This window comes from Setaria italica, chromosome III (genome assembly GCF_000263155.2).
Source record: "Setaria italica strain Yugu1 chromosome III, Setaria_italica_v2.0, whole genome shotgun sequence".
Lineage (NCBI taxonomy): Eukaryota > Viridiplantae > Streptophyta > Magnoliopsida > Poales > Poaceae > Setaria > Setaria italica.
Window position 1 is genome coordinate 39,812,172 of NC_028452.1, and position 13,742 is coordinate 39,825,913.

At 42.0% G+C, this 13,742-nt stretch overlaps 1 protein-coding gene and 1 long non-coding RNA gene across 5 annotated transcripts; one reads left to right on the forward strand and one right to left on the reverse strand.

Moving 5' to 3' along the window:
• Nucleotides 1-2,181: 2,181 nt before the first annotated feature.
• Nucleotides 2,182-6,100, reverse strand: LOC101755112. Of its 4 annotated transcripts, none has more exons than XR_001163614.2 (5): nt 5,874-6,100; nt 5,753-5,779; nt 5,457-5,511; nt 4,945-4,976; nt 2,182-2,440 (listed from the first exon to the last, which is right to left on the reverse strand). It is a non-coding gene; the product is annotated as an uncharacterized LOC101755112 (long non-coding RNA). The 4 variants fall into 4 exon arrangements; XR_214935.3 differs by having other exon boundaries at nt 4,945-4,985; XR_002676855.1 differs by having other exon boundaries at nt 4,945-5,511.
• Nucleotides 6,101-12,396: 6,296 nt separating this feature from the next.
• LOC106804209 (uncharacterized mitochondrial protein AtMg00810-like) lies at nt 12,397-13,173 on the forward strand. The gene has a single exon (XM_014804871.1). It carries the CDS (start codon nt 12,397-12,399, stop codon nt 13,171-13,173), a length of 777 nt encoding a protein of 258 aa, XP_014660357.1.
• The last annotated feature ends 569 nt before the right edge of the window (nt 13,174-13,742 follow it).

A 13,742-nucleotide genomic window follows, 5' to 3' on the forward strand; every position in this document is an offset into this window, starting at 1 on the left:
GCTGAAGATTAATGCTCGGCCGTGTTGTTAATCCAAGGCATATTCGATTCTTTGTGCTATGCGATTTGGCAAGCTGGTTATCATCAACAACAAAGCCGGTCCGGCAAGGGGAACACTGCATTCTGTTGTTTTTGGCGGTTATGCCATATCCGTACTCAGCATGAAGGCCCGCATCCTGGGGAAGTGTGGTTTCTAATCTATACTCTGGAGTCCAGTTGAAGACGCCGATGCCGAGTAGAATTCTTGATTTCAAAATTCTGCGGTATCAAATCAGAACCCTGCCCCTCTCAAAAAAAAAAAGAAAATTCAGAACCCTGGCAGGAGTCGATTTTCGTAGTAAGTCGGAGGCAAAGCATGGAACTTGATGTTGCCACATTCCCACTAAAGAAGTTGACCCACGACCGATCAGCAGATCACTATGCCATGTCACTGCTACAGTGCTACCCCTTTATCAAAAGGCATAAATAAGACATCAAAGCGATGCATCAAAATCAAGAAACAGCCACCGTTATTCCCCGCCCCTGGAAGTCAATATGGCAGTATACACACGTGAAGCTGTGATGGATAGGGCTGCACAACAAGACAGCTCGGCACCAATAACAAAAAAACATTATGTGATTTAAGGAAGATTTGTAAAACATTACGAGTACACTCACCACTATGAATACACCTATAGTACACACACAATGTTACCTATGAGCACCTCCGAGAGACTGAATTAGCACATCTTAAGATTAATAAAGTCATCACAAACACATCATTGTCGACGGACACGTCGCCTAATACTTTAAAAATAATGCCGGTTAAATTTTAAAATAAAAAAATATGAGTACTCATGTCGAGTCAAAGATTCGAATCCAGATGGTAGATTCAACTACAAGAAATCTTAGGAACTATGTTAAGCTATGCTCATTTCTGCTCATTTCGCTGTTCAGTTGTTAGTTTGGACTCAGAAATGGTCGGTTTAACCACAAATCTGATATCAACTTGGTTGAGTCAACAATGAGCTCATTAACAACTGAATTCCTATGGTTACGAATTAAAAAAAAAAGATAAGTTGAACAACTCCTACTGCCCGATGTCACGATCAAATAAGCAAGCAACTCTCCATCAAGAAAAACGCCCCAGCATTATTTCTTCAGGTCTTCTTGCGAAATCCTACTAATTCTATGCAACATTGCTGCAGTATAGGTTCAAGCTTAAGAATTTGAATATATCGTTATTGTAGGTTTGTTGTACCAATTTCATTCTAGATTTAGTATAGTGAAATTGTTTTCAAGACTCTATCTAATACTGCTGTAGGTGTGTGAAATGGATTTACTTGAACCGAACGTGGTGATTAATACAAATCTTCTACTTGTACTAGACTACTAGTCCTGTCAGTTGTAAGTTTTTAAACTTTTAAATCTATCCATGAGTGTCACTGATATTACATAGCAATAAGTGCCTTGTTTTTAGTAGAATCAATTAGAACAAAAGAAATAAAATCAGTAAAAAGCAGAGGATCCTCTGCCCCCAAAAGCAAAGAAAGCACCCCTCTCTGCCTCAGGTGATGAGGAAAAGCAGAGGGTCCTCTGTTCCAGCAAACAAAAAAAAAATGAGGGTGGGCAACCTGAACAAAGGTGAGAAACCAGGGTTCGACCCCTGGTCGGCAAATGAGGGTGACTTGCCAGCTGCACTACAGGCCGCTTCTCTGTTCCAGCAAACTGATCGAGCGAATCAGTGATCCGAACCTGAGCTGCAGGATCGAAAGGGGGGCTCCATGTGTTGAAGAGGATGTACTCTATGGGGCTGTCCCCTTGACACTTATATTAATAAATATATGTCTATGCATTAAAATAGGGACGAAAAACGAAAGCTCTGCATGCCCCGAAACTCAGGTGGTAACTTTATACTAGGAAGAACGAGCGCTCCGCCGCGCCCGTATAAGCAGCACGCCTGAATAGAGGTAGATCGTCTCACGTGCAGTTATAATTCTGGAGCGTTTCATTGTGTTTGTTCGGCTTAAGGCAGAAATGCGGATTGTTCAGAGTGGGCTGGGCCTATTTCGCTGTTGCATACGTTGCAGTGTAGCTCAACGCCTCAAAGAAACTGAAACTCAAAAGCAATGATATGGTTTTCGATTTGACATAGAATCCTTTTAAATTGTATAATTAGCGCTGATATTTGGAACACGAAGTATGCACCAAAAAAGTATATTATATACTGCAACTAATTTTGTAAGCACCATTCCACAATGTCTTATATGAATAGCTTTGTAAGCATGCATATGAATTCTGATCGTCAAAGTGGTCCTGATGCCCTGGAAAATACCAAAGAAAAGAAATCGGCAGAAGAATTGCCACCTTACATGAGACACCCTCATAACACTGGTGCTAGTGTGCTGAATGGTACTAATGAGAAGCATATGCTTTAGGGCTCCAATCTTTTAATACCAATCCTGCAGTAACCATGTATTGAAGATGTACTTAGCTGTAACATGTAGCATATTATATACACAAAATTTATTTCAAAAAAGAATTAGTCGGGCATTTAATTTCTTAAAAGCAATATATTATCTTCATATTGTATGGCCATTTTAGTTATTGTTGTCATATGTAATTACCATACATGTCGTGAAGGGCCTAACCACATTATATTAGACAATGATATTTCTTAACTTCCAAATATATTCTGGATTATTAGAAAACATAACAGGAGGTACTGAGGTTTCATTTGGTATAAATACATAAAGGTTTTATATCTGGACTGATATACTATAATTTAAATCATGCAGCATCTTATCTTGAAAGAATTAGCAGGTATAAATAGACAAAGAGGGCCAATTTCAGTCTTCAAACATGCCAAATGAACTTTCATTCTCAGTATGTGGGCAAATGTGCAAGGATTTTTTGTCTACAATATTGACCTCATACCTGAAATGAAAACTGCAATTACTTTGCAGGCTCGACGTGTAGCGAACATGGCCCCATTAGACCATAGTTTGTGATTTTGGTGATTGAGTGACAACATAGTCATGGGGACTAATGCCTTGTCTAGCATGTATGTTGTAGGTTTCTAGGTCCCAAGAATACAAACCAAACCATGGCAAGGTTCAAATCATGGCATTCTTGATATCCAAATCATGATATTCAAGTATCCAAGTTATGGTACTCAAGTGACCAAGCCATAGTATCTAGGATTATTCTACGGTATTAAGCATCCAAATGATAGAGAAAATCCAGAGAGCAAGCATCCAAATGATGGTATCTTTGTTGTGCAAGTGACGGTATTGAACTCAGAAAAAACAGTACCATCGGATGTTCCGATGGCCCGTAGGAGCAAGCATCGGAGTACGCGTCGGAGCAATTGGTACAACTGGAAAATCAACTTGAGTTGCAGCAAGCACCGGATGATCCGACGATGGATTTTTTAGTAGCGTTGGAGCAATTCTTGGAGAAGGCAGAAAAAGATCTATAGCACCAGATGATCCGATGGTCAGGAGTTGGAGGCGTCGAACGAAGCATATTTACTTTGCGAAGTTCTAGAGAGGTTTTGGGTGAAACTCATTCAGCACCGGATATTTCGACGGGGCATTGGATGAAGCGTCGGATGAAGCATCGGACGAATTTTGATGTGCCGGTGAAGAACTTGGGCACGGGGAGGCCAACGGCTAGTTGCACCGGATGTTACGATGCATGCCAAAATAGACCATTGGAACATTCGATTGTATACTTTAACTAGCCGTTGGAGCAACGGTTCTTTGATGCCTTGGGCTATTTATACCCCATCCACTCATCCATTTGAAGTTCTTGGAGTGTGCTGGAATCCATTGAAGATCAAGACTCATCAAAAACACATTCAAGCCACCAAAATTGCTTAAGTGATTTATCAAAGGCTTAGCACAAACTTAGGAGAATGATTAGTGCTAGGATAGGTCTAGAGAAGAGAGAGTGCAAGATGTGCCTGCTTTGTGATCGATTCTAGAAGTGAACCACAGTTGTACAAGGTGTGTCGGCACCTTGGAGCCTTGGTGGCTCACCGGCAAGTCTTCAACCCTTCGGCTTGGTATGGCACGGCATCGACGACCGTGTGCGGGGGACGTGGAGACCCCTTCCTTCGTGGAGAAGCTCCTTAGTGGAGACGGCATCAAGGTGACTGGGAAACTTGGCGTGAGCCTTAGTGGCCAAGCCGTGGCAAGTCAAGGGGTGTCCTGGAAGAGATTTGGTGACCGCAAAACAATACTCTTATGTGAGTGCTTCAACAACATGGACTAGTGGTGGCTTAGTGCTTACCAATACCACGGGATAAATCATCGTGTCAAGAGTTTGCTTCCCCTTATCTCCTTCTCTTACGTTTCCGCATTATATTCTTGCAACTTGTGTGCCTTTCCATTCTTAGTGTAGTATCTTGCTAGGATTGGCTCTAGGTTGCAAAAATTATTTTGGACGAGGGTTTCACACTAGATCAACCATAGTTACATATCTTGATAGCATTAAGTTTGATGCAAAAGTAGTGAAAGCCATAAGTTAAGGTTTTAATTTGCCTCATTCACCCCCTCCCCCTCTTAGGCTACGAGCACCGATTTCTTACAAGACATCACCTACAGTATGCAACACAGTAGACATTCAAATCTGGTATCATAGAATGAGAAAAAGGATTCTATATACCTATGCTAAAACACATCAATTTGCAAAATGGACTTTGAATTTACCAATTTAGTCTGAACCCACAGAAAAGGCCGCTAGAACTGGCCAATGTCATGACTGTCAAGTGCTTTAGGTTGTCAGTGAACAAAAATTTGTACTGCAGCAAAAAGTAATCCATAATATTGTTACTGCAAGTCCATATAGGGTTCTCTTAGTGCAGGGACAGATGTAGAAACAAAAGTAAGAATAAAAATGTACACCGAGGTTACTTCATACTAATTTTGTCTCTAAAGCTGAAAAGGCAACATAGTTGTACCTGTTTGATAACTGCAAGTCCATAGAGATAGCCTGATAGTTCTTGCATTGCAGGATCAAAGGGCAGAAACAATAGCAAAAATCAAAAGCCACGCTGATGAGTTTGTTTTATACCAGTTTTGTTTGTAAAGCTGAAGAAGGAACAAAAACAACTTGACTACTAAAATGCAATTGCGCAGATGCAAATAAAAAGAAGAGGTAAACTGACATGGTGACATATGTGGTAGCTAATAAGAGGCAATCAGCACTAAAGATTAGTTAATTAGCGTCATGAAATAGGCCTATACAAAGATAACAAACTAAACTATTATGTTCATTCTTCGGCAGGCCATGAGCAATTTAAATAAAGGCAAATGATATATATACAATGTATAGTGGTGTAGGTCGCTCTCAGAAGAATAAAATTAATATTGCATTCAAATTTTGCACTAAATAAACCTGCTGAAAGCAAGGCAATAATCTGTAACATGTAGATACATGAGCATTATTTAGGAATTTCCAGGCAGCGCTTACCTCAATTCATATATCCTTGCCGAGAACCACAGGTGTTGCTTCTTTAGATATGATCCTGTTTTCAGTAGCAGCAGACAATGAAATGGATGACATTGTGAAATTTAGAAGAAGTTTGGATACATATACAGACAAAGAATTTAATCATCTATATCATATTAAATCACCAGTTGCTTTGATTATTAACTTGGATCAAATAATACCAGAAGACTATATCCTCACTGAACAAACTGATGCGAAATCGACATCTAGTTTAGGTGAGGATTACATGAATAATGAAATGAGCCAGCAGCAGGTACCTTGTTCTTTGCCGTGGCCATCAAACACTGAAAAGAGGAAAACTGGATAAATTATAATAGGAGAATGATAGTGAGAGTACCATGGAACAATCTGTATATAATTTCGGCGGAAGGCACTGACCAGGGGACTCGATGATGCTGAATCAGCGCTGAACTTGATGGGGGTTGGCAGCGCTGCGCAGCTCGGCCTTGCCACCGCGCTCGGCCCATAGCGTCGTCTTGCGGCTCGCACCTCGCAGGTGCGCCGCCCAGCTTGGCGTAGCTGCCGTGCGGCACGACCTTTGATCCTACCAGCGGCGAGCGAACTGAGTCTCTTCCACAGGAGCAAGTGGTGAGGCCGAGGGGAGTCTGGCGCCTGCTGCCACGTGGTTGTGTCTGTTAGAGATATTTGGTTGTTATCCTTTAGGATTCATGTTAAAGATAATCGAGGAATTATAATCGGTTTACACTCTGGATATCTAAAGATATCTCCAGCTTGTAATATTCGAACTCTGTACCATTATGACTATAAATATCAACGTGTAACCGTGGCGAGCTAAGATAGACAATCATGTTCCAATCTCTTTCCTGGTAATCAGAGCCTTTCTTTCCACAAACATCTAACCTCAAAGTCCTCCAACGTCATGGCGTCCACGAGCTTGGTGCCCACAAGTGCGGCGCCCCTATCCCTGGGGCTGGCTGTTTCAGAAAAGCTTACCCGGGAGAATTTTGTGCTATGGAAGGCTCAGATCCTTCCTACTATCCGTGGTGCCCAGATGATGGGATTCCTGGATGGGATGACTCCTTCGCCACGAGCAACAATGGAACGAACCGTTGTTGGTATAGATATGATGACGATGAAGAAGAATCTCCATCCAAGACCGCCAGTGCTGCTTATGGTGTTGGCACAAATTGGTACATGGACAGTGGGGCTTCACATCATATCACCAGAGAACTTGAGAAGATGACAGTACGTGAAAAATATGATGGTCATGATCAAGTCCAAGCTGCGAAGGGCTCAGGTATGAACATAAGTAATATTGGGCACACAATTTTACATACCCCAAGTAAACGCTTGCATCTCAAAAATATTCTCCATGTTTCTAGTGCTAGCAAAAGCCTTGTTTCCGTTCATCGTCTCACTTCCGATAATAATGCTTATATTGAATTTCATCCTAATTCATTCTTTATTAAGGGTCAGCAAACCAGGAAAATCATCCATCAAGGTAGATGCAAGGGCGGTCTCTATCCACTAGATGAGAATTCTAGAGAAAAACAAGTCTATGGCGTCAATAAAATTTCCTCATCAAGATGGCATAGTAGATTAGGACATCCAGCTTTTCCTATTGTACATCATGTGCTTAGAAACAATAAATTGTCTTATTTCCCAGATGAACACAATCAATCGGTTTGTGATGCTTGTCAAATGGCCAAGAGCCATCAGCTTCCCTATTCAAAATCAGCAAGTTTGTCATCATCTCCCCTTGATCTAATCTACTCGGATGTGTGGGGGCCGGCGCCCACTTCTGCTGGGCGGTTGTTCGTTGTGCTTCTCTATTATTTTTCGGTGGTGTGTTTTGAATTCCTTTGTGTCCAGGCTAGCGTCTCTAGCACGGTCTAGGCTAGGACCAGCACCGTACCACCATTGAGCGATTATTCAACTTGCTTTTGTGACTAACGTGGTGCAAGTATATTTCCTTGCTTAAGCCCACCTACAGCTCCACATATTCGACTACAGCTTGACAACTTTTTGTTGCTGCGGCACCGATACACTTCGCTCCACGGTTGTAGACTTGTTGGTTGCCGTCACCTCCTGTTTGGCTTGGTAAGAACTTGTAAAGGCTTGTTTGAAACAATTTGAGTTTGAGAGAATTACAACCGACACATCCTAGTAGTTGATAGGAGGATACATATTATTTTTGTGTTTCTTTTTTCTACTAATCATGGCAGGTGATACGGAGATTTTTAAGCTGTTAAAACTAGACTCTCATATTCAAGATGTCATTCAACACTTGTCGTTATATGATGGTAAGTTTTATCCTGAAGCTTATATTGATTGGGAGTTAAAAGTAGATAATGAATTTGATGAGCATGACCTATCTGAGAAACAAAAATTTATATTGCCTCTAATATTTTGACTGAATTTGCCTTGCTACAATGGAAACACATTTGTAGGCGTAAGAAAGTTCTAGAATCTTGGGAAGATTTCAAATGTCTTTTTAGAGATGCATTCATTCCTACATATTATTCTGATTATTTGCTTACAAAATTAGACAACTTGAAGCAAGATAGTAGGACTGTGAAAGAATACTTCCATGATTTTAAAATTTGTATCATGTTTGGTGGATTAGATGAATGCATGGAAGATGTTGTGAGTAGGTTCATGAGAGGGCTCAATTCTGAAATTCGAACCTTGTTAATTAACAATTCTTATAGCCATATTGGTCAATTGTTTTGTCTTGCTCTCAATGCTGAAAATGAGATTCTATTATCTGTGAATACTTGCAAGAATGATGTGACCCATTATATCTAAAATTTGTCCACTCTCCATGCTAATGAAGAGCAACAAATAGTGGAACCCATTGCTGATTTTTCTTTGTCACAATATGAATTACTTGGTGTTCCTTGTGATAAAGAGGACTTGTGTGTTGATGATTCTTTTACTCTTATATCACAAGTAGTGAATAAGTGTGATACTTTTGGTTTGGAACCATACAAATGTGCTGAAGAAAAACTTTTGGTTTGGAACCATACAAATGTGCACAAGACGAATTGAATTTGCTGTCCTCTTTAAATATTTTGGGTTATATGGAATTTGATATTCTGTGTAATGTAAATAGTCTAAAAGACAAACTTAAATTTGATTCTGGTTTGCCAAGTTTTAATCACTGTTCGCTTCATGCAATTGGCAAATATGATAGCAAAGGAGAATATTTGGTGCATAAAATTTATATTTCCTCTAATCTGAAATATTGCTCTAATCTGAAATATCCTTTTGGGCAACAATACCATGATCAAATAGAGGGCTGCACTAACACTAATAATGTCTTGCAAAGTTTTTCTAGTTTTTCCTATATGCAACAGGGTAAGGCCAAAGAAGGGGAGCATTACTAGTTGTGGCCATGCAGCATGGCTGTCGCTCTGTGCTCCAACATCAAAGCAAGCACCTTAGAATGCTATTGGAGCAAGTCGAGGATGACTTGCAGCCAAGAAGGGGAGAATGATGAGGACATCACCTACTCGGATACAACCACATTAGTAACTTGTGATTCACAGGTGAAACAATTCTTTACCATGATTGTATTTGATACATTTGATAAATTGATGTTGCACCATGATGTGTGTTCGTTGTCAATTTTAGAAATATATACGTGGATCAAAAATAGTGTTAAACACACATGGAAGGTATGGAGGATCAAAGAAGTAGATTGAGAGCCTAGTCCAAGTATTCCCAACGTTCTCCACCAGGCCACCACGTCACTTTTGGCCCAAGGAAAGAAAGAGATCCAATCCAACACGTTTTCGGGCTGGATTCGAACTGCAACTCTGTGCCAACTTGCAACAGCCGCCACGACCACATCCGGACTCCGTTTTAAGAGTTCAAGTACTTCTTGGAATCCTTATGAAGTCTATTTTCATATGGATCTAGACTCATATCTATATCTATTCTGAGGCGGCCACAATCAGCAAAATACTACCGAGAGGTTTTCTGTCCAGAGGTGCTGCGTCGCCTTATTTTGGCCCAATGGGCCGTGTATCAAGTTGGGTCCATTAGGGACATGTCCTAGGGTTGGAGCATGACCCCAACACCCCTCTGATCATCCTCCTAGGTATTAATAAGGATTAGAGCCGGCACAAACAGATTGAGTTTTATTTAGATCAAGTTTAGCTCTCACTACTTGCTTGTAAGTGCGCGTGCTGGATCAGCCGCCCGTCTTTCTGTCTTCATAACCCCACCTTATTGAGATTGAGTTGGAAACCTTCATCTTCATCTAGTAAATTCAATACTTGTTATACTTATTCTTGCTAGTTCTTCGATTGCTTGCAGGACGAGTGCCCTAGTGACCGGGTGACGCGCTCCATAAGATCGCGACAGCTATTGGAGGTGGTGTATCGGTTACTAAGGTGCAGCCTGGAAGGCTGTAGTCGGGCCGTGAACGTCATCTCCATCGACCAATCGAGTTATCCCACGCCTCTCATCGAAAGATCAGGAATAACCCCTAGCGGGTTCATATCAGTCTTTGTATTATGTGAGATTTATAGATGATTTTAGCAAATATACATGGATCTACCTTCTCAGGAATAAGTCAGACATGTTTTCTGTGTTTCAGAATTTTTAGAGTTTAGTTGAAAGGAAATTTGATAAAAAGATTATATCCGCAATCTGACTGGGGTGGCGAGTACGAGAAGTTGAATTCTTTCTTTAAGCAGCTCGACATCTCTCATCGAGTACCTTGTCCGCATGCCCATCAGCAAAATGGAGCGGCTGAAAGAAAACATTGACACATTGTGGAAGTAGGATTATCTCTCCTAGCGCATGCATCTATGCCACTAAAATTCTGGGACGAAGCTTTTCTTACTGCTGCATATCTTATTAATCTGCTTCCTAGTAAAGTTCTTGATTTTCACATGCCTACTGAAATTCTTTTCAAAGAGCAGCCGAACTACACTAACCTTCATGTTTTTGGATGTGCCTGTTGGCCGAATCTGCGCCCATATCATTCCTGCAAGCTTGCTTTTCGATCTACTCGTTGTGTTTTCATTGGCTACAACTCTCTTCACAATGGCTTCAAATGTTTAGAAATTTTTTCTGGTCGGGTCTATATCTCCCGGGATGTCATCTTTGATGAGCAAGTTTTTCCCTTTGCTAGCCTTCATCCTAATTCTGGTGCCCTTCTTCGTAAAGAAATCCTCCTGCTACTGCTGCATTTGCTTGGGGATGTACATTGTGCTGATCCTAATGTTACTAATGGTTCATCTAGCGTTGGTTTTCAGGAGACCTCTGGTGCTGCACAAGAAAATTTGGAGCTCTCTGAACCTGTATTGCCTGAATACACGGCACCACCAGTACAACTGCCTGCATCGGATCCCGTCACAAGTCCTGGAGCTGATCCGGCTGCACTGTCCTCCTTGAGTCCCAAGCGGATACGATCCGCAGGGGCAGCGCAGGTAGGACAGGTGCCGGTGCCGGAGACGCCATCCTCCGTGCCAACGACGCTCTCCGTCGATTGTCCCGCGCGCCCACGATTCAGCTCCCACCGGCGTCCCGCGCGCCCACGATTCAGCTCCCACCGGCGTCCCGCGCAATGGTTCTCCGACGCGTGGGCGGGACAGCGCGCCTGAGCTAGCGACCAGCACGCAAGACGGTACTTCGCCCGCGCAACTTTTGGTTCCCTTTGCTTATTTTTAAGCAAGATTCACATCAATATTTAGATACTAATTAGGAGTATTAAACGTAGGCTATTTATAAAACCCATTACATAAGTGGAGGCTAAACAGCGAGACGAACCTATTAAGCCTAATTAATCTATCATTAACAAATGTTTACTGTAGCAACACATTGTCAAATCATGGACTAATTAGGCTTAATAGATTCATCTCGCCGTTTAGCCTCCACTTATGTAATGGATTTTGTAAATAGTCTACGTTTAATACTCCTAATTAGTATCTAAACATTCGATGTGACGGGTGCTTAAAAATAAGCAAACCAACCAAAATGCGTCGAGCGCCTGGCACGGTCTGCCGGGATCTTCTGCGGCGGACGGTGGATCAGCTGTGGCTTCCCCACCAGATGTGACCAGACCAAGAACTCGTCTGCAAAGTGGTATTGTTCGCCCTAAGCAATTCACTGATGGCACTATTCGTTTTGGAAACTTCTGTGTTACAGGCGAGCCTGAAACAATGGATGAAGCCCTGGGTGATGTCAGGTGGAAGAAGGCAATGCAAGAGGAATATATGGCATTATTGAGGAATCAAACATGGCGCCTGGTACCTAATAAGCAAGGCAACAATATTATTGATTGCAAATGAGTTTATAAAGTGAAGAAGAAATCTGATGGCTCAATAGATCGGTACAAGGCGCGGCTAGTAGCAAAAGGTTTTAAGCAACGCTATGGGATTGATTATGAAGATACGTTCAGTCCAGTTGTGAAAATAGCTACAGTCAGATTGGTACTATCTATTGCAGTATCAAAAGGATGGTGCTTGAGGCAATTAGATGTTCAGAACGTGTTTTTACATGGTGTTCTGGAAGAAGAGGTTTATATGCGTCAGCCTCCAGGTTTTGAAGATCCGAGTGTACCTGATTATGTGTGCAAACTAGATAAAGCAATTTATAGTTTGAAACAAGCTCCGTGTGCTTGTATGCGAGGCTAAGTTCGAAGGTGTACAAGCTTGGTTTTGTGGCTCCAAAGTTAGATACTTCCCTGTTTATTTATAGGAAGGATCGAGTTACAATTTACATGATGATCTATGTGGATGATATTATTGTAACTGGATCATCAAAGGAGGCTGTGACATGGTTGCTTCAAAACTTGAGATAAGAATTTGCACTTAAAGATTTGGGTGAATTACACTATTTCTTGGGAATTGAAGTAAGTCGAACTAATGATGGGATTCTTCTGTCACAAGGGAAGTACACACAGGAAATCTTGAGATGGGTCGGGATGACAAAGTGCAAAGATGCACCGACCCCTCTCTCGGTGTCAGAACAACTGTCAAAGCATATAGGCGTGACACTTGGTGCTGAAGATAGTAAGAGGTACAGAGGTACTGTGGGAGCACTTCAGTATTTAACTCTCACAAGGCCTGATATTGCTTATGCTGTAAATAAAGTCTGCCAATTCCTTCATGCGCCTACCACAGAGCATTGGTCAGCAGTTAAGAGGATACTCAGGTACTTGAAACATACGGCTGATATGGGTATTAAGATACAGAGGTACAATTGTCGTCTACTTAGTGCATTCTCCGATGCTGACTGGGCTGGTAGTGTGGATGATAGAAGATCGACAGGTGGTTTTGCAGTTTATTTTGGAAGCAATCTTATTTCATGGAGTGCAAGAAAGGAAGTAACAGTTCCAAGGTCTAGTACCGAGGAAGAGTACAAATCTATGGCTAATGCTACAGCCGAAGTTATTTGGCTAGAGTCTTTGCTGGCTGAATTAGGGATTGGTTTGGATCAAGTTTCATGCTTATGGTGTGACAATCTTAGAGCAACATACTTATTTGCTAATCCTTTGTTTCATGCTCGTGCCAAGCATATTGAGATTGATTTTCATTTTGTGAGAGAAAGGGTAACCAACAAGCAGCTGCAGGTCAGGTTTATTCCCTCCAATGATCAGCTCGCCGATGGTTTAACTAAGGCTTTGCCTGTCTGCAAATTTGAGGAGTTTCGGCGCAATCTAAACCTCGAGAAAAGGAAGGTTGTAGATGGTTTAGATTGAGGGAGGGTGTTAGAGATATTTGGTTGTTATCCTTTAGGACTCATGTTAAAGATAACTGAGGAATTATAATCGGTTTAAACTCTGGATATCTACAAATATCTCCAGCTTGTAATATTTGAACTCTATACCATTATGACTATAAATATCAACGCGTAACCGTGGCGAGTCAAGATAGACAATCATGTTCCAATCTCTTTCAGCGTTGAGGATGGTAGGAGCGCGGAGGCCTCGCATCTTGATTGGGACGACTTGGAGCACATCCCCTACGCGGATCCGGCCTTCTCTCGCCGAGAATGAACCGCAGCTGTGGCAGCTTTGACGGTGCGAGGTGCCATCGCGGCTCCACCTTTGCGCAGGGCCGGATGGTGGCAGAGAGGAGGAGAGCAGCCATGGGGCTGAAGGGAACCTCTGTCTTTGAAGAGGCCGCTGACAGCATGGGAGGAGCGGAGGAGGTGAGGCTTGCGAAGGAAACGGAGGATAGAGACAGAGGACAGAGGGAGGAGGCGAGCTGCGGTCCGTTCATTTTTTTCAAGAGGCAAGGACAACGTGTCCGGCAGCGCGTGGAGCAA